At 38.1% G+C, this 23146-nt stretch overlaps 1 protein-coding gene across 11 annotated transcripts in view; it reads left to right on the forward strand.

Annotated features, from left to right (window-relative positions):
• Nucleotides 1–23146, forward strand: part of HERC1 (HECT and RLD domain containing E3 ubiquitin protein ligase family member 1) — a 193038-nt gene that overhangs the window by 10010 nt on the left and 159882 nt on the right. For all 11 annotated transcript variants that reach the window (XM_059698824.1, XM_059698814.1, XM_059698883.1 and 8 more), the window contains exon 2: nucleotides 20858–21813. In XM_059698824.1, the coding sequence (XP_059554807.1) occupies nucleotides 20884–21813 (930 nt within the window). In that variant the 5' untranslated portion in view covers nucleotides 20858–20883. The remainder of the gene's footprint in view (nucleotides 1–20857; nucleotides 21814–23146) is intronic.

Raw genomic sequence — 23146 nt, forward strand, 5'->3', positions numbered from 1 at the left:
CAAAAGCCTAGATATCATCTGTAATTCTTCTCTTTGTACCCTATAACCAGCTCATCAGAAAATGTTCTTGGCTCTATCTCTTGAATATATTTTTAATCTGTTCACATATCATTATCTCTACCTTAATATTCTGGCCTACACCACCTCCTCATCTGTTTAGATCAGTGATGGCGAACCTTTTGAGCTCGGCGTGTCAGCATTTTGAAAAACCCTAACTTAACTCTGGTGCCATGTCACATATAGAAATATTTTGATATTTGCAAACATAGTAAAACAAAGATTTATATTTTTTATATTTATTTTATATATTTAAATGCCATTTAACAAAGAAAAATCAACCAAAAAAATGAGTTTGCGTGTCACCTCTGACACGCGTGTCATAGGTTTGCCATCGCTGGTTTAGATAATTACGATATTCTCTTAACTGGTTTCCCTTCTTTCTTGCTTGACCTCCCATAGTCTATTATGCACTTCATAGCTAGGATGATCTTTTTAATCAATCAGATAGACCCCTCTTCTATTTAATATTTTACGATGACTTCCTCTTACAATTAAAATGGCCAAATTCCTAGCCATGGCCTACAAGTTTCTGCATGATATAGTTAGTTCCTGCCTACCTTTCTCTATAAACTACACTTCGGCTACACTGAACTTCCCTATATTTTTTTTATCTTGCTAGGTGCATTCCCAGGGCTTAATATTTGTTTTCACTCTGTTTGGAGTGCTCTTCTCTCAGGTTTTTGCATTGCTTGCTTCCTTACATCATTCAGAGGGGTTCTCCGAATCCACCTCTTTAGAGAGATCTTCAACGATCACACTATAGAAAGCAGTGGTCATCTATCTCTCCTCCTTGTCTCTCTTGCTTTATTTTTTATGATATTTATGTGTCCTGAAATTTAGTGACTTATTTGTCTACTTATTTATTATTTGTCTTCCTCACTAGAATGTAAACTCCACGAAAGCAGAAACCTTACATGTCTTGTTCATTCCAGTGCCTAGAAAGATCCTGGCTCATAGTAAGCCAGATGCAGCTCTAGGAAGTTGTCTGTGGAATAAAATTATCTCTACTTTTTTAAGGTTTTAAGCCAGAGGAAAACTATTAAGTCAGTTAAACAACCCAACAGTACTTTGGGTACTCACATGTGGAATGTTAAGTTTTAGAATTTATAACTTTATCAAGAACACTTAATTATGCATAGGATGTGTTACATGATATGTAAAAAATAAATTTGGAGTTCAGCTCTTGTGCTTATTGCAGAGTTTAAGATACTCCTTGTTTGTTGTCTAATTATAATGGTAGTGATGTTGATGTAATAGTAATATTTTCTCTTGTTTTGTCAAGGGAATATTTTCCTCTAAACTCTTGATTTAAAGTCTCTGTTGATTTTGATTTGGGGGGAGGAGGGAATACATTGTTTTCCAAGCTCTTAAAAAAAAAACTTAATAGAGGAGCATTTATAGGAGCCTTTAAGTTTTACCATGTTTTTAAGACGTTTCCTATTAGTCACTATACCATAAAACTGTTTGGCCATGAGCAATTTTATATGATACAATTCAAGGAAGCAGCTTTGTTGTATTAGAAATATAGGATAACCTAATCTAGAAGTAGGAAGATTATATTATTTGTGTTACTATAATTGAAAACCATTTAGGAGCTAGTATCTTTTATGTAAGGTTATCATTGAACTTATACAACCAAGTATCCAGTTATATATAGTACTAGAGGCCTGGTGCACAAAAATTTGTGCACTCGGTGGAGAGGGGGGTCCCTCAGCCCAGCCTGTGCCCTCTTGCAGTCTGGGACCCCTCGGGAGATAACAACCTGCTGGCTTAGGCCTGCTCCCAGGTGGCAGAGGGCAGGCCCAATCCCTAGGTGCAGCCCCTGGTCGGGCTCAGAGCAGGGCTGATTGGGGAGTTGGGGTGCCGCCCCCTGTCACACACAGAGCAGGGCCCATCAGGGGGGTTGGGGCTCCGTACCCTGTCACGCACAGAGAAGGGCCCATCAGGGGTTTGGGGAGCTCCCCCCTGCCACGCACAGAGCAGGGCGGATCAGGGGGTTGGGGCGCCACCCTCTATCACCCACAGAGCAGGGCCAATCAGGGGGTTGGGGCGCCGCCACTGTCACACTCAGGGCAGGGCCGATGGGGAGGTTATGACTCTACCCCGTCACACAAACAGCAGGGCCTGTGGAGGGGGGGTTGGGGCGCCGCCCTCTATCACCCACAGAGCAGGGCCGATCAGGTGGTTGGGGCACCGCCACTCTCACACTCAGGGCAGGGCTGATGGGGAGGTTATGCCTCTACCCCGTCACACAAACAGCAGGGCCCATTGGGGAGGGGGGGCGCCGCACCCTGTCACACACACAGCCGCAGGGTGATCAGGGGGTTGGGGAGCTCCACCCTATCAGGCACAGAGCAGGGCTGATCAGGGGGCTGGGGCAACTTCCCCTGTCATGAACAGAGCAGGGCGGATAGGGAGGTTGTAGCCCTGCCCCCTGTCACACACACAGCCGCAGGGCGATCAGGGGGTTTGGGCACTGCCCCCTGTCACACTGATCCTGGTGCTGGGAGGCATATTACCCTTTTACTATATAGGATAGAGGCCTGGTGCACGGGTGGGGGCCGGCTGGTTTGCCCTGAACGGTGTCGTGGATCAGGGTGGGGGTCCCCACTGGGGTGCCTGGCCATCCTGGGTGAGGGGATGATGGCTGTTTGCAGCTGGTCACACACCCTTCAGGGTGGGGGTCCCCACTGGGGTGCCTGGCCAGTCTGGGTGAGGGGCTGAGGGTTGTTTTCAGGCTGTCGGGTGACTGAAGCTCCCAACTGCTCCTTGTTTGTTTGTTTTTTTTATTCTGGGCCAGCTTTAGCTCTGGCTCCAGCTCTGAGGCCTCTGCTGCTGAAAGCAGGTACCTGGTTTGTTTGGGTTCTATAATCAAAACACTGTATCAACTCCAGCTCTGAGATACCGGCGGGCTGAAAGCAGGTTTCTGGGGTTTTGTTTAGCTTCTATATTTGTTAACAATGTTTCAAACTGCAAGCTCAGAGGACGGCAAGGCAGGCGGGGAACGTTGGAGTCCTCCGTCACTGAAGCAAGCAAGCTTCATGTTAACTTCAAGCTGCCTGGCTGCTGGCCGCCATCTTGGCTGGCAGTTAATTTGCCTATCTCGCTGATTAGCCAATGGGAAAGGGTAGCAGACGTACACTAATTACCATGTTTCTCTTTTATTAGATAGGATAATGAAATTTTGTCAATTATATGGTTATAGTTTCTGCTTCCTCAAAATTGCTCATTTCTTTGAAAAGAAGGGATTATGGAGAATGATGGAGAGGTTTCTATAATTTAGTGAAAGTGGTATGGCAGAATAGACAGATGCTCACATAAAGGAATAATGGTAATACTTGGTGAGCATTTACTGTGCACCAGTCACTATTCTAAGCACTTTCATTTGAACTATGTTTAAATCTGGTTGAACTGTCTATTATTTAAACCACGTTTAGCTAATTTATTTTGCAGATAAGGAAATTAAAGCACAAGAGAGGTTAAGTAACTTGCCCAAGATCACACAACTAGTAAGTGGTGAAGCCTGGATTAGAATTCAGAAACAAGGGGCGTGTTAGTGGAAATTGTGGGGGGCAGAACATGGAAATGGCCAGCCTCATTTCAATGGTTTTAGCTGATCTAAAATTCTAGCCAAGTAATGTCGTATGGGTAGGATATAGGTGTTCAGAAACTCACAATTACAATTAGAATTTTAGGTGCTGCATGTTGCTTTGACTTCTAAAAGAATGTTTCTAGTTCTGTTCTTCCAAAGAGGGGCAATAGATGTTACAAGTGAACAATAATTGGTATAAATATTGGACTTTTCTATAGAAAAATAAATATTAGTGAATCTTTATGCTCTGAAATAGGAAGTTTTTCTTGGTAGACCTTGAAACCCAATGGTACTAAGGAGCAAGTTTAGTCTGCCACCTGTCTAAAGTGCAAACAAGTTGTGAAATAATAATGACTTACATTTGTATATTGCCTTTCAATTTACAAAGTACTTTGGTAAACATTTTCTCAGTTGATATTATAATACCTCTGTGAAATAGGCAGGGTAGATATTATACCATTTGACAAGCTTCCACAGAGGAGAGAAGTAGCTGCCTACAGAAAGAGCCCTTGAATAACCTGAGTTGCCAGACCCTCTTTTATGAAGTTTCTATACATAAAGAAAGTTGCTATTCCTTGGCAAAACTGTCAGAATGTGAGTTGTAGACGTCTCCATTGTATGGTGTTATGGGCTTAATTTCTTAAGTAAGTGATTGGAAAGTTGCTTAATTTGAAAGTAGAAGATACTTGGCATAAAGAATGGGCAAATATGGCTTGTTATAATTAGCATGTTTTTAATGTTTATTAAACTGAAAGCCTGGGCATTTTAAAGAAATACGTATAATTTAGTTTAAAATTATAATTTTAATAGCAACATTGTAATCTTTTTTAAACCAGTATTTTAATTAAAACCTACTAGTTAGGCTGAAGTGATATTGTAGATTAGCATAGAGGTGGGGAGCTTTACTTTTCTGAGGTCAAAAAACGAAAGTTTGGTAGCTTCTGAAAAGGCTGATATAACATATAGCCTTAGTGAAATGTTAATAAAAGTTTACAGTATTTCCTGTTTCCTTTGTTCATTTTGGAGTAGTTTAAATTGCTTTGGTTCATTTAAATTGGTCTGAGGTGTTAAGCGGGACTTTCAAAATTCTTAAAGGTACCTTGTATGAGGGAATGAAGTCAGATGCAAATTCATAGAATAACTTCACTTTATAGTATATGCGACTTTATTTTGCAAAAATCTAAGGAATTGCTGAATATTTTGTATTCTTATTATCTCAGTTCTGTGTTATTTTTTTTTTTTTTTGCCATGGTGCTCTTTTGCAACTGCCTCCTTATCACCACCCTTTCTCTTGTGGTCTGCCATCTGTTGGTTTGACTCTTTACTTCAGAGTAGGAAGGCAGGAAAGGGTGTTTATATACAAGATAAAACTAGTCCTGTTTGGAGCTCAGTGAGTTGGAGTGCTTCTGCAATAAGACTGCTGCTGATAAATTCCAGAAGTACCATAGGCCCATAGAACTTAGAACAGCGATTTTCAACCCTGTTCACCTCTTGCCACACACAAACTAATTACTAAAATTCTGCAGCACACCAAAAAATATATTCTTTGCTGATCTGACAAAAAAAAAGCTATTATTTTGATTCATTCACACTGCACCTGATCTTGGCCAAAAGACCGAGAATTGATTAACTTAATATATCAATATCATAGTTATTATTCCAATTCAATACATTCCAGATAATTACAGATATTCCTCATTCATTTTAATGATTGCCTTGAATCGCAGTGTATATTTATAATTTACTTAACCAGTTTCTTATTGGTGGACTTTAGATTCTTTCCCCTTTTTGTTTTTTACCTTATTTTTCTTTTTGCTATTCCAAACAAGGCTGCAAAGAATAGGATATTTTTTAGTTTAAGCATACCTTATTTCTTGATTAAAACTACATTGTAAAAGATTAAAACTGTAAGGTAAAAATGTTGATTGGGCCTAGTCTTGTACCTTCTAAATATCCTTAAAATTCATCTCACAAGCCCAGTACATTATTGCTCTTTTATTTTAAGTCTCAACTCAACTTTTGGGGGTGTCTCTTGTGTCTTGATCACTCTGTCTGTCCTCATTATTCCCTTAGTATTATCCATAGCTCCTGTTGGGTAACTTTGTTATGTAATGTTATCATATTGTGTTGTAACTGCTTATATATCCTTGTCTTATTCTGGGTTCTGAGTCATTTAGAGCACTGGGCTTTCTATCTAATAGACCTTCCTACTGTGGATCCAAATATTGCATGTTCTTGTTAAGTTCCTGGTAGAAATAAATACGCATACCTTTATTAAAATTAATATACAGGGTAGGGCAAAAGTAGGTTTATAGTTGTTCATTTGGAAAATAATACAATAATTAATAAATAATAATACAAGAATAAACTCTGTGTTTTGTGTACTCAAAACTGTAAACTTACTTTTGCCTCACTCTGTATAGCTACAGAAGAGTTTTAAAAAAATGTGCAAATAGTACTGACCTTACTTAGTTCATTAATGAATGTACTAGGGTACAACCCTTTGATTTCCCCTTCCTCCCTCCCTTCCTTTCTTTAGAAGAGGTGAAAAGGTTACTTTTCTAAAAATTTTATTTTATTGTTTAATGTATTACAAATAATAGTACATATCAAATAATAGTACATATGTCTCCTTTTTTCCCCCATTGACCTCCCCCCCGGCCTCCCCTTCCCCCCGGCACATGCCCTCCCGCCCCCCCCCCCCAGTGTCTTGCGTCCATTGGTTATACTTATTTGCATGCATACAAGTCCTTTGGTTGATCTCTTACCCCCCCCCCCAACCCTCCCCTGCCTTCCCACTGTAATTTGACAGCCTGTTCGATGCTTCTTTGCCTCTGTATCTATTTTTGTTCATCAGTTTATAATGTTCTTTATATTCCACAAATGAGTGAGATCATGTGGTATTTATCTTTCACTGACTGGCTTATTTCACTTAGCATAATGCTCTCCAGTTCCATCCATGCTGCTTCAAATGGTAAGAATTCCTTCTTTTTTACAGCACCGTAGTATTCTGTTGTGTAGATGTACCACAATTTTCTAATCCACTCATCTGCTGATGGACATTTAGGCTGTTTCCAAATCTTAGCTATTGTAAATTGTGCTGCTATGAACATAGGGGTGCATATATCCTTTCTGATGGGTGTTTCTGATTTCTTGGGATATACTCCTAGAAGTGGTATTACTGGGTCAAATGGCAGTTCCATTTTTAATTTTTTGAGGAAACGCCATACTGTTTTCCACAGTGGTTGCACCAGTCTGCATTCCCATCAGCAGTGAAGGTTACTTTTAAGTTAGTTAGGTTTTGGTTCTATTTTGTCTCCCCCAGCCCCTTTTGTTTTGATGTCATCAGATAGTCTTAATTTTATTTTTTCCTCCTCAAAATCATATTCACGTGTTGATATTCTGAGATTTTGTGAGGAGTTAGCTATAGTATCTACTTTCAACATTTTTGCTATTTCTTCATTATTTATTTTAGGAAACCTCATAAGAATGTTTTCTTGAAGTATAAAATGGATATGTCATTGGGTTCAGTGAGGATAAATTTATCAAAAACATTATGATTGCCATGACTTAAGCTTTATTTTATTTATTTTTATTTTTTTTAATTAAATCTTTATTGTTCAGATTATTACATTTGTTCTTCTCCCCCCCCCCCATAACTCCCCTCCACCTAGTTCCCACCCCACTCTCCGCCCTCACTCCCCACCCACTGTCCTCATCCATAGGTGCACTATTTTTGTCCAGTCTCTTCCTGCATCCCCCACACTCCTCCCCCCAGCCCAAGAATAGTCAGTCCATTCCCTTTCTATGTCCCTGATTCTATTATAATCACCAGTTCATTCTGTTCATCAGATTATATATTCCCTTGATTTTTAGATTCACTTGTTGATAGATGTGTATTTATTGTTCATAATTTGTATCTTTACCTTTTTCTTCTTCTTCCTCTTCTGAAAGGATACCTTTCAGCATTTCATATAATACTGGTTTGGTGGTGATGAACTCCTTTAGCTTTTCCTTATCGGTGAAGCTCTTTATCTGACCTTCAATTCTGAATGATAGCTTTGCTGGATAAAGTAATCTTGGTTGTAGGTTCTTGGCATTCATCACTTTGAATATTTCTTGCCACTCCCTTCTGGCCTGCAAAGTTTCTGTTGAGAAATCAGCTGACAGTCATATGGGTACTCCCTTGTAGGTAACTGACTGTCTTTCTCTTGCTTCTTTTAAGATTCTCTCTTTGTCTTTTGCTCTTGGCATTTTAATGATGATGTGTCTTGGTGTGGTCCTCTTTGGATTCCTTTTGTTTGGGGTTCTTTGCGCTTCCTGGACTTATAAGTCTATTTCTTTCACCAGGTAGGGGAAGTTTTCTGTCATTATTTCTTCAGCTAGGTTTTCAATATTTTGCTCTCTCTTATTTTCTGGCGCCCCTATAATTCGGATGTTGGTATGCTTGAAGCTGTCCCAGAGGCTCCTTACACTATCTTCGTATTTTCGGATTCTTTTTTCATTTTGCTTTTCCGGTTGGGTGTTTTTTGCTTCTTCGCATTTCAAATCTTTGACTTGATTCTTGCGATCCTCTGGTCTGCTGTTGGGAGTCTGTATAATATTCTTTATTTCAGTCAGTGTATGCTTAATTTGTAGTTGGTCCTTTATCACAACCTCGAGGGTCTCACTAGATTTCTTGAGGGTCTCATTAAGTTTATCGGCGGTTTCTAGAAAATTCTTGAAAAACCTTGAAAGTGTGGTTTTGAACTCTATATCCAGTAGTTTGCTTTCCTCCATTTCTGTCATTTGTGTCCTGTTTCTTTGTCTCGGCCTTTTTTATGCTTCGCTGTGTCGATAGAGTGGTTTTCTGTGCTAGGTGTCCTATAGGGCCCAGTGGCTCAGCCTCCCCAATTACCTGAGATAGACACTCTTGGTGCACCCCCTTGTGGGCTTTGTGGACAGTCTTGTTGTAGTAAAGCCTTGATTGTTGTAGGTAACACTGGGAGGATTTGACCTCCAGGCCAATTGGCTGTGAGAATCAGCTGTGTCTACGGTGGGAGAACTTCTGTGCTGAAGACACCCTTCTGGGGCAAGACATACTTCAGTGGGGCTTTGGTGCTCACTGAGTCTGCCCCCTGAGTGTGTCCCTTATGGATCTGAGGAGTTGTAATTGGATGGTCCCACTCTGACCACTGGGTACACTGGCTTTGGATCTAAGGAGGTGCTAATCTAGCCTCTGCCTGCAGCTACCCAGCAGAAGCCAGCTGTAAAGCAATGCAAGTTGCCCTGGGGCCTTGGGCAGTTGCAGCTTGTTAACTAATTTTCAGATTACAAAGGGCCGGGCCTTTCATATGCAAAAGCCTCTGTGCAGGGCTTGGGCGGGGCAGAGCCCCCCACCCCCACCCCAGGGGATCAACTGGGTGGGCGGAGCAAGCAGTATGGCTGCTCTCTCAGTCCTGTCCTCAGAGGCCCCAGCAATCGCTGTGTGTGCCTCCAAGAGAAAGCTGCCCGCGAGTTCCGACCGATTCCAGACAGTCCCGTTTCTCCCTGTATGAGTCTGGGTCCCAAGAGTCTCGCCTGGAACTGGAGCTCAGAGCCTGAGACTCCCTCCTGATTGAAAAAGACAATCGTGACCTCACCCGCCAGCCCTCTCCGCATGCACCTCCGCATCTTTGTTTACTTCCGCACCGCACCTCCTCTGAGTCTCGGTATGCTTTTCTCTTTCCTTCTAGTTGTAGAATTTCCACTCAGCCAGCCTTCCTGTGGTATTTTTGAAGTGGTTGTGCGAGACAGCAATCTCCGGTGTTTACCTATGTCGCCATCTTGGTTTCTCTGACTTAAGCTTTAGATGCTAGCAAATTAAAGGTTCTAAAGAAAGGGGGAGGAGATTTTTCTCTACAGTGTATGGTGAGGACCACTGGCTCCTTTAAGCCTCTAGAAAATCTCCTTTTGTTGAACTCTATTGTCTGGCTCATCACCAATAGTCAGCTACAAATTAAAGTATCCTGCATGTGCTGACAGTTCTATTTGCATTTGTGCACTAATTGCATCTATTTGTGTAACAGGTTGTTGAACTTGACAAATTGATAACTTGGCTTTTCTCTTTTTGTTCCCAGGGACTCTTTTTTTTATAAAGTGCATTGATGTTCTAAAATCTTATGGTTGGTAGCAGCCATTCTTTGTAATCATATTGAAAATAATAATTAAAAACATAGTAAATTTGCTTATAGCTAGTTATCATCAACTTTTTGTACTAGAAAATTGTGATGTAACAAGAGTTCAACAAGAGTTACTATATTTCTAATGTTATACTAACTTCCTATATTGTCAACAAGAGTTAGTGTATTTCTAATGTTATACTAACTTCCATGATGGAATATAAAAGAAGGAACTTAAAATAGTTCAGATTACTTCCCTTTGGGGGTTATATATTGAACAGTTAGAGACCATACAATGCAATACCTCACGTTATTTTTACAGTTTCAAAGTACTTCTCTGTAAGAGACATGGAAATTCCAAGATTAGACAGATTGTAGGTTAAGCTTATTAGAATAGGTTTAAGTGGTACATGAAGGAAGTTTAGGATTTGCTAGGAAGAGAGGAAGAGGGGGTGGACATTCTAGGGGGCAGTAGAATGAGTAAGGGCGGGAGTGAACATGTCCCAGCTGAAGGATGGTAAGGATTGGTAGGAATGCCTTCCTGAGAAGAACAGAGGGCAGCTGAGGAAAGAGCATGGGGTAAAGATTTGATTGACTGGAAGAAACAGTTGCTTGTGACCTTGGAAAACAGAGTGAGGAATTTTCAGCCTAGGGAACTATATCACTCAGTATCCTGGCAGGAAATAAGTGAACTAGTTATAGAGGTTTGGGTAGGATTAAGTAAAGCAACAAGGGATTGGAAGTTCCCAGGGCCTAGTGCTATCAGGAAGCCATTAATACTTTCAAGCCAGAGGGGGCAAGAACAAGAACACTGAAACCTGATGAGAGCTGGAGCAATCGAAGCCAAACCAGTGGAGACGACCTGTGGCTGTAGAGGGAAGGTTCCAAGGTGAGAAGAGGGACATAAGGACCCCAGTTTCTTTTTCTTCTCATCCTCTGATTTCCTGCTGTTGCCTTTTATTGGCTTGATACAGTTGAAGGCCAAGGGAACTTGGGCTAGTGGTCAGCCTTAAAGGGCACAAAGCAGAGCATGGAAGGATAGAGATTAAGTATGGGAAGATTGAGGTTAAACAGAGAAAGCCTAGCCCAGAACCCATTAAAAATTATTGTAAATTTGTAAGCAGAGGAATGTTATACTGAAAATGCTCTTTGGTACAGAAGATTTTGAGGGTCTAAAAAAAAATTACTTCAGGTAAAATTCTAATTTATAACAAAAAAGGCAGAATGCAATCTATTATCTGATTTATCTTCATACCTCACGGGGGACCTCCACCGCTTCTCAATTTTTAACCACTTCATGTGGGTGTGGGACCTACCTGTTCCTAGCCTCCATCCCTCCTATGTGTCTTCTATATATCCTCAGTTATAGAACTTCAGTTCAGCTAGACTTCAGGTGGTTCTCAATGACAGTGTTCTATAATTTAGTGATAATTTTGATGTGGTTGTGAGCGGATGTGAATACTGAGTTTACCTGCTGAGCCCTTAATGTACCATTAAAAAAAAAAAATCCTCACCTGAGGATGTTCATTGATTTTTAGAGAGAGAGGAAAAGAGAAAGATGTGAGAGAGAAACATCGATGCTTGCCTCCCGTACTTGCCGTGACCGGGGATCATGCTTGAAACCTAGGTATGTGCCCTGAGCAGGAATCTAACCTTGAAAGGTTAACATGGGTGGTGTGGGTGGGCAGGCTAAGTAGCCATCTCAGATGGTGATATCAGAAAAATTGAATTTATTTAAGGAAAAGGGTACAAGGGGATGGGATATCAAAGGGAAGGGCTGTACAGCACCAAGCCAAAGGGACATTGGGTAGATGATGGCAGCACCCAGGAGCTGGAGTTTCATTTTTTTTTAAAGTATATTTTTATTGATTTCAGCAAGGAAGGGAGAGGGAGAGAAAGAAACATCAATGATGAGAGAGAATCATTGATTGGCTGCCTCCTGCACGCCCCTATTGGGGATCCAGGCTGCAGCCCGGTCATGTGCCCTGACTGGGAATCAAACCGTGACTTCCTGGTTCATAGGTTGGTGCTAATCCACTGAGCCATGCTGGCTGGGCTAGAGTTTCATTCTTATATGCAGTCATTAGTGGGAAGCTTTTGTTTCCATTGGGTCTGGGGGCTGATTTGGTGGGCTTGGAATATGGATGGAATGCAGGTGTGTAATCAGGTGTCATCAGGACAGTTTCAGTTCCTTATATGGTCTGATTCCTGGTGTCTAGCGAGTTTTTCCTGGCTTTGTCCTGTGGCGGAAAGCTTACAAATGGCCGTTAAGGGTTATATTGCCCTATAGATCTAACAAACCCAAAACCTTTTGATGTATGGGACAATGCTCCAACCAACTGAACAACCAGGCCAGGGCCTTAACATGCTTTTTGAAGAATAAAAGTTTTAAATTTTGATGAAGTTCACTGTCTCAAATTTTTGAATCCAATTTAAGAAATCTTTGCCCAATTCAGTGTTGCTAAGATTTTTTTCCTATATTTTTTATAGTTTAACTTTTACATTTGGGTCTGTGAACCAATTTGAGTTGATTTTTGTATATGGTATGAAATTAGGGTTAAGGTTCATTTTTTCCTATATGCATATCTAGTGTTCCAGCACCCTTTATTGAGATTATCTTTCCTGCAGTAAACTACCATGGCATCCTAGTTTAAAATCAATTGGCTATATATGTGTTGGGTCTATTTCTTGAATTTCGATTCTGTTCTGTTGATCTCTCTTGATACCAGTTTTGCTTACTCTAGCTTTATAATAATCCTTAAAGGCAGATACTGGAATTTCTCCAGCTTTGTTCTCTTTCAAAATTGTTTGCTTTTCTCAGTGTTTTGCATGTCTGTCCTGAAAATTTCTGATGAGAACTTTGAAAAGTGTTTTGTTGTTGCTACCTGATTGTGATCATGTAATGTTACCTGGAGATCATGGCTAGGAGAAACAGATTTTATCATAGTACCAGGACTCTAAGAATGAGCTGAATTGGTAATTAATTCCTTAAAACCTTTTAATTTTAAAAAATTTAGAGTGATATAGAACATGTGAAACCACCATGACAGTGATAAGAAGTAGCATGATTTAGTCATTAAGAAGTTGGATGTCAGTCTGCTCTGATTTGAATCCTTACTCTCAGTTACTGGCATTTTGACCTTGGATTAAACTACTTAGCCTCTCTGTGTCTTTTTGTTTCCTTTCCTGGCAAATGGGAATAATAATAGTACCTATTTCATAGGATTGTTTTGATATTAAGATAACACATGTAAGTATTTAGCACTAGTGCCTGCCATATAGAAGATGCTCAAAGAATGTTAACTGCTAAGAAATGCTCAAATTAAACCTGGAAAGGAAAAAAAAAAAAGGGAATTTTAACTGCTATTACTGTTCTCTTCACCTAGACAATGTTAGAAACTTAATAATTCGATAAATTCTCTTGTAGGAAGTATTAAGTCTACACCTGTGCTTAAATCCTCCTTCTTTCTTCATTTATTTCAGTTTAGAAAGATAGTGATAGTGCTATTTGGTTTATTTTCCCGTCTTTTGGTAATTTTTCCAGTCCCACTTGTCATTGGTGAACTTGGTACTTTTTATGCAATTAAATTTGGATTTGTGCATTGGACCATGAGTGGAAAAAAGAATAATTGGCCTTTAGTAATAATAACCATACTGTAAATTCAAAACAAAACAAAACAGCTGCAGGTTTTTTTTTTTCTTTGACAGTATTTAGCTGGTTTATTAGGATTGTGAGTTGGTGATTCGATTTTGATTCAATTTGATTAGTTTGATTTGATTTTGTCCATAGTTCGTTATTTGCTGAATAAGCATGTCTGCTTCCTGGTTTTTTCAACTAGTTCTAATTATTATGTAGCAAAACTGCTTGACCAGTCACTATGATGAGGACTGACCACCAGGGGACAGACACTCCGACTGGTAGGTTAGCTTGCTGCTTGGGTCTGGCCGATCGGGACTGGGTGAGACAGCCCCAATTGGCCCCGATCACTAGCCAGGCCGAGGGACCCCACCTGTGCATGAATTCGTGCACCGGGCCTCTAGTGTATGATAAAAAAAACAACAACAAAAACACCTCATCACCTTGGGGATAGAGGGAATGTACCTTACCATAATGAAGGCCATATTTGACAAACCTACAGCTAACATCATACTCTGTTAAAATGCTGAAATTTTTTCTTTAAAATCAGAAACTAGACAAGGATGTCTACTTTAACCACATTTATTCAACATAGTATTGGAACTCTTAGCCACATCAGAGAAGAAAAAGAAATAAAAGGCATCCAAGTTGGAAAGAAGTAAAATTGACATTATTTGCAGATGACATGATGCTATATATAGAGAACCCTAAAGAATTGACCATAAAACTGTTAGAACTAATAAATGAATTCAGTAAAGTAGCAGGATATAAAATTAACATTCAGAAACTGGTTGCATTTTTATATAGGAATAATAAACTATCACAAAGAGAAACAAAGAAAAACAGTCCCAATTATAATTGCATCAAAAAGAATAAAATACTTAGGACTAAATTTAACCAAGGAGGTAAAAAAGACCTGTACTCAGAAAAGTATAAGACATTGAAGAAAGAAATTGCAAATGATAACCAATAATTGGAAGACAATACCGGGCTCATGGATAGGAAGAATTAATATAGTTGAAATGTTCCTATTACCCAAAGTCACCAATAGATTCACTGCAATCTCTGTCAGAATACCAAAGCAATTCTCACAGAACTAGAACTAATATTCCATAAGTGTATATGTAAACATAAAAGACTCTAATAGCTAAAGCAATCTTGAGAAAGAACAAAGTTGGAGATATCATGCTACTGATATCAAACTATACTTCAAGACTGTAGTAATCAAAACAGCATGATACTGGCATAAAAACAGACACATAGGTCAATGGAACAGAATTTGGAGCCCAGAAATAAACCCATGCCTATATAGTCAATTAATATTTGACAAAGGAGGCAAGGACATACAATGAGGTTATAGACAGTTTATTTAATAGCTGATTTTGGGAAAACTAGATGATACATGCAAAAGAATGAAACTGGATCACTTTTTTGCACCACATACAAGAATAATCTCAAGATGGATTAAAGACTTAAATGTAAGGTCCAAAAACTTCTAGAAGAAAATGTAGTCAGTAAACTCTTCCACATTGTTATTAGTAATAGTTTTTTGGATGTGTCTCCCTGACAAAGTAAACAAAAGAAAAACTACACAAATCAGACTACATCAAAGTAAAAAGTTTTACACAACAAAGGAAACCATCAGTGTAACAAAAATAAAACCTAATGGGAGAAGATATTTGCCAATGATACATTTGATAATGTGTTAATATCCAAAGTATATAAGGAACTCATACAACTTAACCAAAAATATAAACAATGCGATTAAAAAGTGGACAGAGGACCTGAATAGACATACAGATAGCCAATAGACATGAAAAGTTGCTCAATATCACTAATCATAAGGGAAGTACATTATGAGATGTCACCTCGCACCTGTCAGAACGGCTATCATCCATAAATCAACAAACAGCAACTGTTGGTGAGGATGTGGAGAAAGGGAACCCTTGGACACTGTTGATGGCATTGTAAATTGATATAACCACTATAGAAAATAGTATGGAGGTTCCTGAAAAAGTTAGAAGTAGAACTACCATATGACCCAGCAATTCCACTTTGGGTATTTATGTGAAGAAATCCAAAACACTAATTCAAAAAGATATATGTACCCTTATGCTTATTGCAGCTTTATTTACAGTAGCCAAGATAAGGACGCAACCTAAGTGTCCATCGATATGTGAATGGATAAAAGAAGAGGTAGGTGGTACATATGTAAAGTGGAATATTCCTCACCCGTAAAAAGGAATTAAATCTTGCCATTTTCAACAACATAGATGGACCTCTAGAGTATTATGCTAATTGGAAATAAGTCAGACAGAGAAAGACAAATAACATATGATTTTGCATATATGTGGAATCTAAAAAATAAAATGAACAAACAAAACAGAAACAAACTCATAGATACAGAGAACAAATTGATGGTTGCCAGATGAGAGGGAAGTTAGGGAGATTGATGAAAAATGTGAAGAGATTAAGAAGAAGGACTTGCCAGTTATAAAAGTAGTCATGGGAATATAAGGCACAGCATAGGGAATATAATAAATACTATTGTAATAACTATATAGGGTGTCAGATGGATATGCAACTTATTGGAGGGACCACTTAAGTTATAAAAATGTCTAGTCACCATGTGATGGTGGTACACCTGAAACTAATATAGTATTGTATGTCTGCTGTAATTGAAAAAGAAAAAGAAAAATTAAATTGTTTCATGGTATTATTAACTAGCAGATTTTTATAATTTAAAGGATCTGAAATCTAGTAGGTAGGTGCTCAGTAAAGGTTTGTGAATTTTAAATTCTAATCTACTTTCAAATATTAAAATAATTTACCTTGGAAACTAAATTTATTCATATTTTAGTACCTTTAATCATGTATAGAATGAAACATTTCTTAAAAATTGCATAAGATGCCCAGCTGGTGTGGTTCAGTGGTTGAGCATCGACTCAAGAACCAGGAGGTCACGGTCAGGGCACATGCCTAGGCTTCAGGCTTGATGCCCAGCCAGTCAATGATTTTCTTTCATTGATGTTTCTATCTCTCTCCCTCTCCCTTCCTCTCTCTGAAATCAATAAAATATTTTTTAAAATTGCAATAATATGTGATTGCTGGAAAATGTATTTGTTGTTGAGTGGACTTAAGTGATGATTCCCTTTAGTTGTGGACTAGATTTAGTTTTTTAAAAATACGTAATCCTTCTGAGTTTACTGGTGTTTCAAATGGGCCAACAAATTATCCTCAGATTGATTTTAAATAGGAACTTTTGTCTACCAAATTATAGAAATGAACATAAAGTTTGAACAAAACCACAGTAAAAGGCAATTGTTAGTGACTAAGAAAATGGACCAGATTTTCTTTTCCCAGGGTTTTAAACTCTCTAGAGCAGAAACTTGTGCTTTAAGAACCTAATGCTATATCCTTAAGTGTTATAATTTGTGAGTGTTCATTAAATTTTTCAAGTAGGAAATGGATGATTACTCCTTTTTTTTGTTTTGTTCCAACTGCTGAAGTTGGGCTTGGAGATTGAGGGTGAAGGGAGGGAGAAATCCTAGCTATTCCAGGGTAGAAGTATGGCATCTTCTGATAATCTCCGTTTTATGTAGGTAAGTTATTTAACTTTTTAGTTTTAAATTCTCAGTTTTATGTAGGAAACATTATTTTATTTAAAAGCATGCCATATATTATGAAGTTAAAAGTCAAGATTGTAGGAATTTAAAGTAATTTCTTGCTTAAAATGGACTACTTAGTTTGGGATACCACTTACCTCCTGGAAGTGCACATTCAATCTACTCTGCTGTTAGGACTATTTCTGGGAAGAGATTTGAAAAGTCAGCAATATCTTCTGCACTTTTTCTGTTCTTTCCAGAAGTGATTAGAATGCAATAAGATCCAGTTTTGTATGTTTTCAGACATTTGGGTTTTATTTAAAATATAAATGCTTATAGTGTCTTAGAACTGGAAGGGACTTTGAAGATTATTTCATTTGAATCTCATTTTTTAGACAAGTCCTGGGGAGTGTAAGTAGTTTTTCCCAAGGTCATTTCTTAAGTGTTATCATCTTAATTTCCTGATTCTATTCTAATATTTACTGAATCATACTTGTCTTCTTTGTAGCTAAAGTAGGAAGGAGGTTGACAAAGTGACTTAAGACATTAAGGTTTGAAAATGTTGGTTGGTTGAATATAAAGATATAAACGATGTGAATTTATTATATACAATCTTGGAGTTTCAGGGAAAATGAAAAAATAAATCAGTTATCAGTAAGTGCAACTTGCCCCAACTTAACTGTTCCTGATAACAAGAACTACACTGAAAGTGGTTGATTAAATAAACAATTTTACTTTGTTTTTGAGCAGTTGTGGGACATCAACACTAGAGATGCTAGGATTTTTTGTTGTTAAAATGCTGTTTATAAAAACAAATCCATTATAAAGATATCTTGGCATTTTTATATCTCCTGAATTAAAATAATGTGACAGTGGTAATTGTTTTATAAAGATTTTTTTTTATTGATTTTTTTTTTTTTTAAGAGAGAGAGACAAGGGAGAAAGAGCATCTATATGAGAGTGAAACATCCATCAGCTGCCTCCTGTACGCCTCCTAATGGGGATTGAGCTTGCAGCCCGGGCATGTGCCCTGACAGGTGATTGAACCACCAACCATTCTGTGAGCGGGATGACGCCCAATCACCTGAGCTACCTGACCAGGGTGATAACTTTTGATTATATAGAATTGTAATGGAAAACAATATGATCATAAAGCTTTTTTGTTTTTCCTTTTCTTGACAAAAATTTTAAGACTGAAGAGACGTACAGAGAATAAAAAGACCCTATGTTTTTTCTACCATCATTTAACAGGTGTTATAATTTTGTCGCATTTATGTGACCATTTAAAAAAATGAAAGAATGGAAGCATAACACAAAGTTATGTTCTCTTTGACACCTGCCATCCTCCTGGGCAATCACTATTATGAGTTTAGGGCTGGGGTGGTCCTTCTAAACTTAAAAAAAAACCTTTTATAATACATCTCTGCATATATGTGCAACCAATATATAGTAGAGATAGTAATAATGAACAATAGCAGTTTACATTTATTAAGTGTGCACTTTGTTTCAAGCAATGATTCTAAGAATTTCATTTGTTATTCTCATTTAACCCTTAGGGTGACCGTAGAGGTTCTCTTATTACCCTCCCATTTACAGATAAGTAAATATAGCCATGGAGAAATTAATGCTAGCTCCAGAATGATTTGTTGAAGTTTGGTTCTGCTTTAGTAATTTTCTTCATTCTTTGTCCAGTTCTGAAAAATGGTAACTATTTTTGTTTTGAAAACTTGCCCTGAAGTTTGCCACCATCTTCCTATTTTCTGTTTCAACTATGTTCAGTGGCAATTGATCAGCTGGGTCACGATAGTGTGAAACCACCTTGGAGTTGGATTGTGGCTCTGGGACATGATTATGTAGAGCAAGATACTTTTGAGGTTTTTTATAAAATCTTTATTGTTGAAAGTATTACATATGTCCCCTATTTTCCCCCATTGACCCCTGAGTTTGGATTTTCATTTACTCTGTAATCAACTACTTCACAGTGCTCTTGTGGTTTTTTGTTTGTTTGTTTGTTTTTAAAATATGTTTTATTGATTTTTTACAGAGAGGAAGGGAGAGGGATAGAGAATTAGAAACATCTATGAGAGAGAAACATCGATCAGCTGCCTCCTGCACGCCCCCTACTGGGGATGTGCCTGCAACCAAAGTACATGCCCTAACTGGAATTGAACCTGGGACCCTTGAGTCCGCAGGCCGATGCTCTATCCACTGAGCCAAACTGGTTCTGGCTTGTTTTTAATATTTAGGCAGATTCTCTGATGGGTTATCTAGGTATTTAATAATGTCACCTGCAAATAACAGTTTCTAGAATATATAATACTTATCTTTTTGTTTAATTTTATCATCAATAATAGTGGTGAAATGTGCACTCTTTCCTTGCATTTGACTCCAAGAGCAAGTGCTACTTGTGTTTTTCTTTTGTTTTGCAACTTTTATTCATTTAAAAAAGAAAATCTTTATTCTTGCCTTATTAGTAGATTTTTATTGGAAATGGATGTTGGATTTTATCAGATGCCTTTTTAACATTTCACAATATGACATGTGTTTGGTAATGTTAATAGATTTGCTTATGTTGCACCATCATATTTCTGGAATAAACCAGACTCACATTTCATGTGTTAATCTTTTAATATTTAAAATGTTAACTTTTAAACAGGGGATTTGTCAAGGGCGGGGGAAAAAAGGAGACATATGTAATACTCTTTGTAATACTTTAAGCAATAAAACAATTACAAAAAATAAAATGTTAACTTTTAAAACTTTCTAATGTTTTAAATTTAATGTCTTAAAGTTAAAACTTTATTGTTAACTTTTAAAATTAACCACTTGCTAATATTTTAGTTGTGAATTTTTACAACCATCTTTATGGGGCAGTATTATAATTGTATTTTTTGTGCATTGTTGTGTGTTGGTATTGTTACTTTACTGATTACTTAAGAAGAGCTGAGACTCTCTCCTTATTGCCCTAATGCATTTAAAGTAGCTTAAGAATTGTTTTTTTTCTTGAAGGGATGAAAGATTTCTTTCTTAAACATTCAGAACTTGGTTTTTGTTGTTGTTCGTTCCTTTGAATCTCATTACTGATTTAATTCATTAGTATCCTAACTATATTATTCCAGCTCTCTAGCTCACTGTTAATTACTGTCAAATTTGTTTTTTTGAAATGCATCCTTAATTGAGGAAGTATGAGATATCAGACACTGCTAGATATAGATATCATTTTTGTCTCCCAAACCACCAGTTTTGACTCATTACAGATTATAGAACTAAAAGCAAATTCATTGACTCATTTTTTTTCACATTCTGAATTCAGTGTTCATTTTCTTTCTTTTTTTATATTTTTAATTCTCATCTGAGGATATGCTTTCATCAATTTCTAGAGAGAGAGGGAGGGAGAGGGAGAGAGAATGAGAAACATTGATGTGAGAAACATTGGTAGGTTGCTTCCTGTATGCACTTCAATTGGTATCTAACCTGCAACCTGGGTATGTGTCCTGGCTGGGAAACGAACCTGCGACCTTTGGTGCACAGGCCAACACTCCAACCATACCATCCAGGGCCATACCATCCAGGGCCAAATTTTTTAAATAATATTTTTATTTTGTAATAATTTTAGATTTACACAAAAGTTGCAAAAATAGTACAGAGTTCCCATATGTCCTTCACTCATCTTCTGCTATTATTACCTTCTGTAACCATGGTACATTACTGTTAATTAGTCCAGACGTTACTTGAAATCACTATTGTAATATAAGATAGAGTTAAAAACATTTTATGAATTATCAATATAAGTTTTTGACTGCTTTTTCTTCTCCCTTTACAGAACTAATGGCTAAAGAATAAATCAACATGGCAACTATGGTTCCACCAGTGAAACTGAAATGGCTTGAACACCTAAACAGTTCTTGGATTACAGAGGACAGTGAATCTATTGCTACAAGAGAAGGGGTTGCTGTTCTGTATTCTAAACTGGTCAGTAATAAGGAAGTAATACTTTTGCCCCAACAAGTTTTGTGTCTCAAAGGACCACAGTTGCCAGACTTTGAACGTGAGTCTCTTTCAAGTGATGAGCAGGACCACTATTTGGATGCCCTTCTTAGCAGCCAGCTAGCACTCGCGAAGATGGTTTGTTCAGATTCCCCATTTGCTGGGGCACTTCGAAAACGACTGCTTGTACTCCAGCGTGTTTTTTATGCACTTTCTAATAAATATCATGACAAAGGCAAAGTGAAACAGCAGCAGCATTCTCCAGAGAGCAGTTCTGGTTCAGCAGATGTCCATTCTGTTAGTGAACGTCCCCGGTCAAGCACGGATGCACTTATAGAAATGGGTGTTCGAACTGGTCTAAGTTTATTATTTGCACTTCTAAGACAAAGTTGGATGATGCCTGTGTCGGGACCCGGTCTCAGTCTTTGCAATGACGTTATTCATACTGCAATTGAAGTTGTCAGTTCTTTACCACCATTATCTTTAGCAAATGAAAGCAAGATTCCTCCAATGGGCTTGGACTGCTTATCACAAGTAACAACATTTCTTAAAGGAGTAACTATTCCCAATTCTGGGGCAGACACTTTAGGTCGAAGATTAGCTTCTGAGTTGCTGCTTGGTTTAGCAGCTCAACGAGGCTCTTTGAGATATCTTCTTGAATGGATCGAAATGGCTTTAGGGGCTTCCGCAGTTGTAAATTCCATGGAGAAAAGCAAATTACTATCAAGCCAGGAAGGAATGATCAGCTTTGACTGCTTTATGACGATATTAATGCAGATGAGGCGTTCTTTGGTATGTATTGTATAAATCTCAACTTTAAAATTTTTATCTAATGATTTTGGGAAAAGTCCACCAAACCGTTAACATATTTGTGGTAATATTGAATGATTTGAGAGTTCTGATGATTGTTATTTAAATATTTTATGTACTTGGAGTGAAGAAACTTAGTTGATGTGAATAGGTAATTCAAGGACAGGCTAGTTAGTTCAGTTAAGACCATTGCATCAGGAGTCAGGATTGTAGTTTTAGTTTTATGGCTACTTATGTGACTTTGGAAGTTCATCTAATTCTTTGTGGTAAACTCATGTAAAATGAGTGTACTCATATAGTAAACTCATGTAAAATGAGTGTGGAGGTCTTTTGAAAAAACTCTCTAATTTTATCCTTCTCAATTTTTATTAAGCATTGTGCCAAGTGTTACTGTAGGCCCTAGGGATACAGCAGAGAAAAATACAGTTTCTGCTGCATGGAGCTAACAGCCTGGTAAGGGAATCAGACAGTCAATAAATAATTTCAGATAGTGAGAAATCCTAAGAATTAAAATTAGGGAGGTAAAGGGAGCCTGTCACACAAAATTATAGGCTCAGGGCAAAGAGTGGGGAGGGGAAAGGTATGCTATTAATATGGTCGGGGAAAGATGACTCTGAATTGTGACATTTGAGCAGAGACCTGAATGAAGGGGAGTGATGAGCTAATAAGCAAAGATCTGTGAAAAGAGTGTATTATTCTTAGAGGAAATTAATTGCTTGACTATTATTATGAAACTAATCCTGGGTCCTGCCGGAGTGGCTCGGTTGGTTGAGTGAAGTCCTGTGCACTGAAGGATTGCCAGTTTCATTCCCAGTGGGGGCACATACCTGGGTTGTGGTTTGATCCTGGTTGGGTCATATGGAGGGCAACTGATCGATGTTTCTCACATACATGTTTCTTCCTCTCTTCCTCTTTCCCTCTCTCCTCCTCCCTCTCTTTAAGCACGTCCTCTGGTGAGGATTAAAAATGGGTACCACATTAAAGAACAAACAATAAATTCAAGTGTAGTATGATCAATTTCAAGAATTTCTAAGACTGAAACATAATGCCTTTGTGAAAACCAAGAATAAAAATTCAAATTAAGAATACAAATTTAGCCCAGTCGGTGTGAATCATTGGTTGAGCACAGTCCCATGAACCAGGAAGTCACAGTTAGATCCCAGTCAGAGCACATGCCAGGGTTTCCAGCTCGATCCCCAGTAGGGGGGCGTGTATGGGCAGCTGATCAACGATTCTCTCTCATCATTGATGTTTTTATCCTCTCCCTTTCCCTTCTTCTCTCTGAAATTAATAAGAAAACGTAAAAAATAATACA

This window comes from Myotis daubentonii, chromosome 1 (assembly GCF_963259705.1).
Source record: "Myotis daubentonii chromosome 1, mMyoDau2.1, whole genome shotgun sequence".
Taxonomy (NCBI): Eukaryota; Metazoa; Chordata; class Mammalia; order Chiroptera; family Vespertilionidae; genus Myotis; species Myotis daubentonii.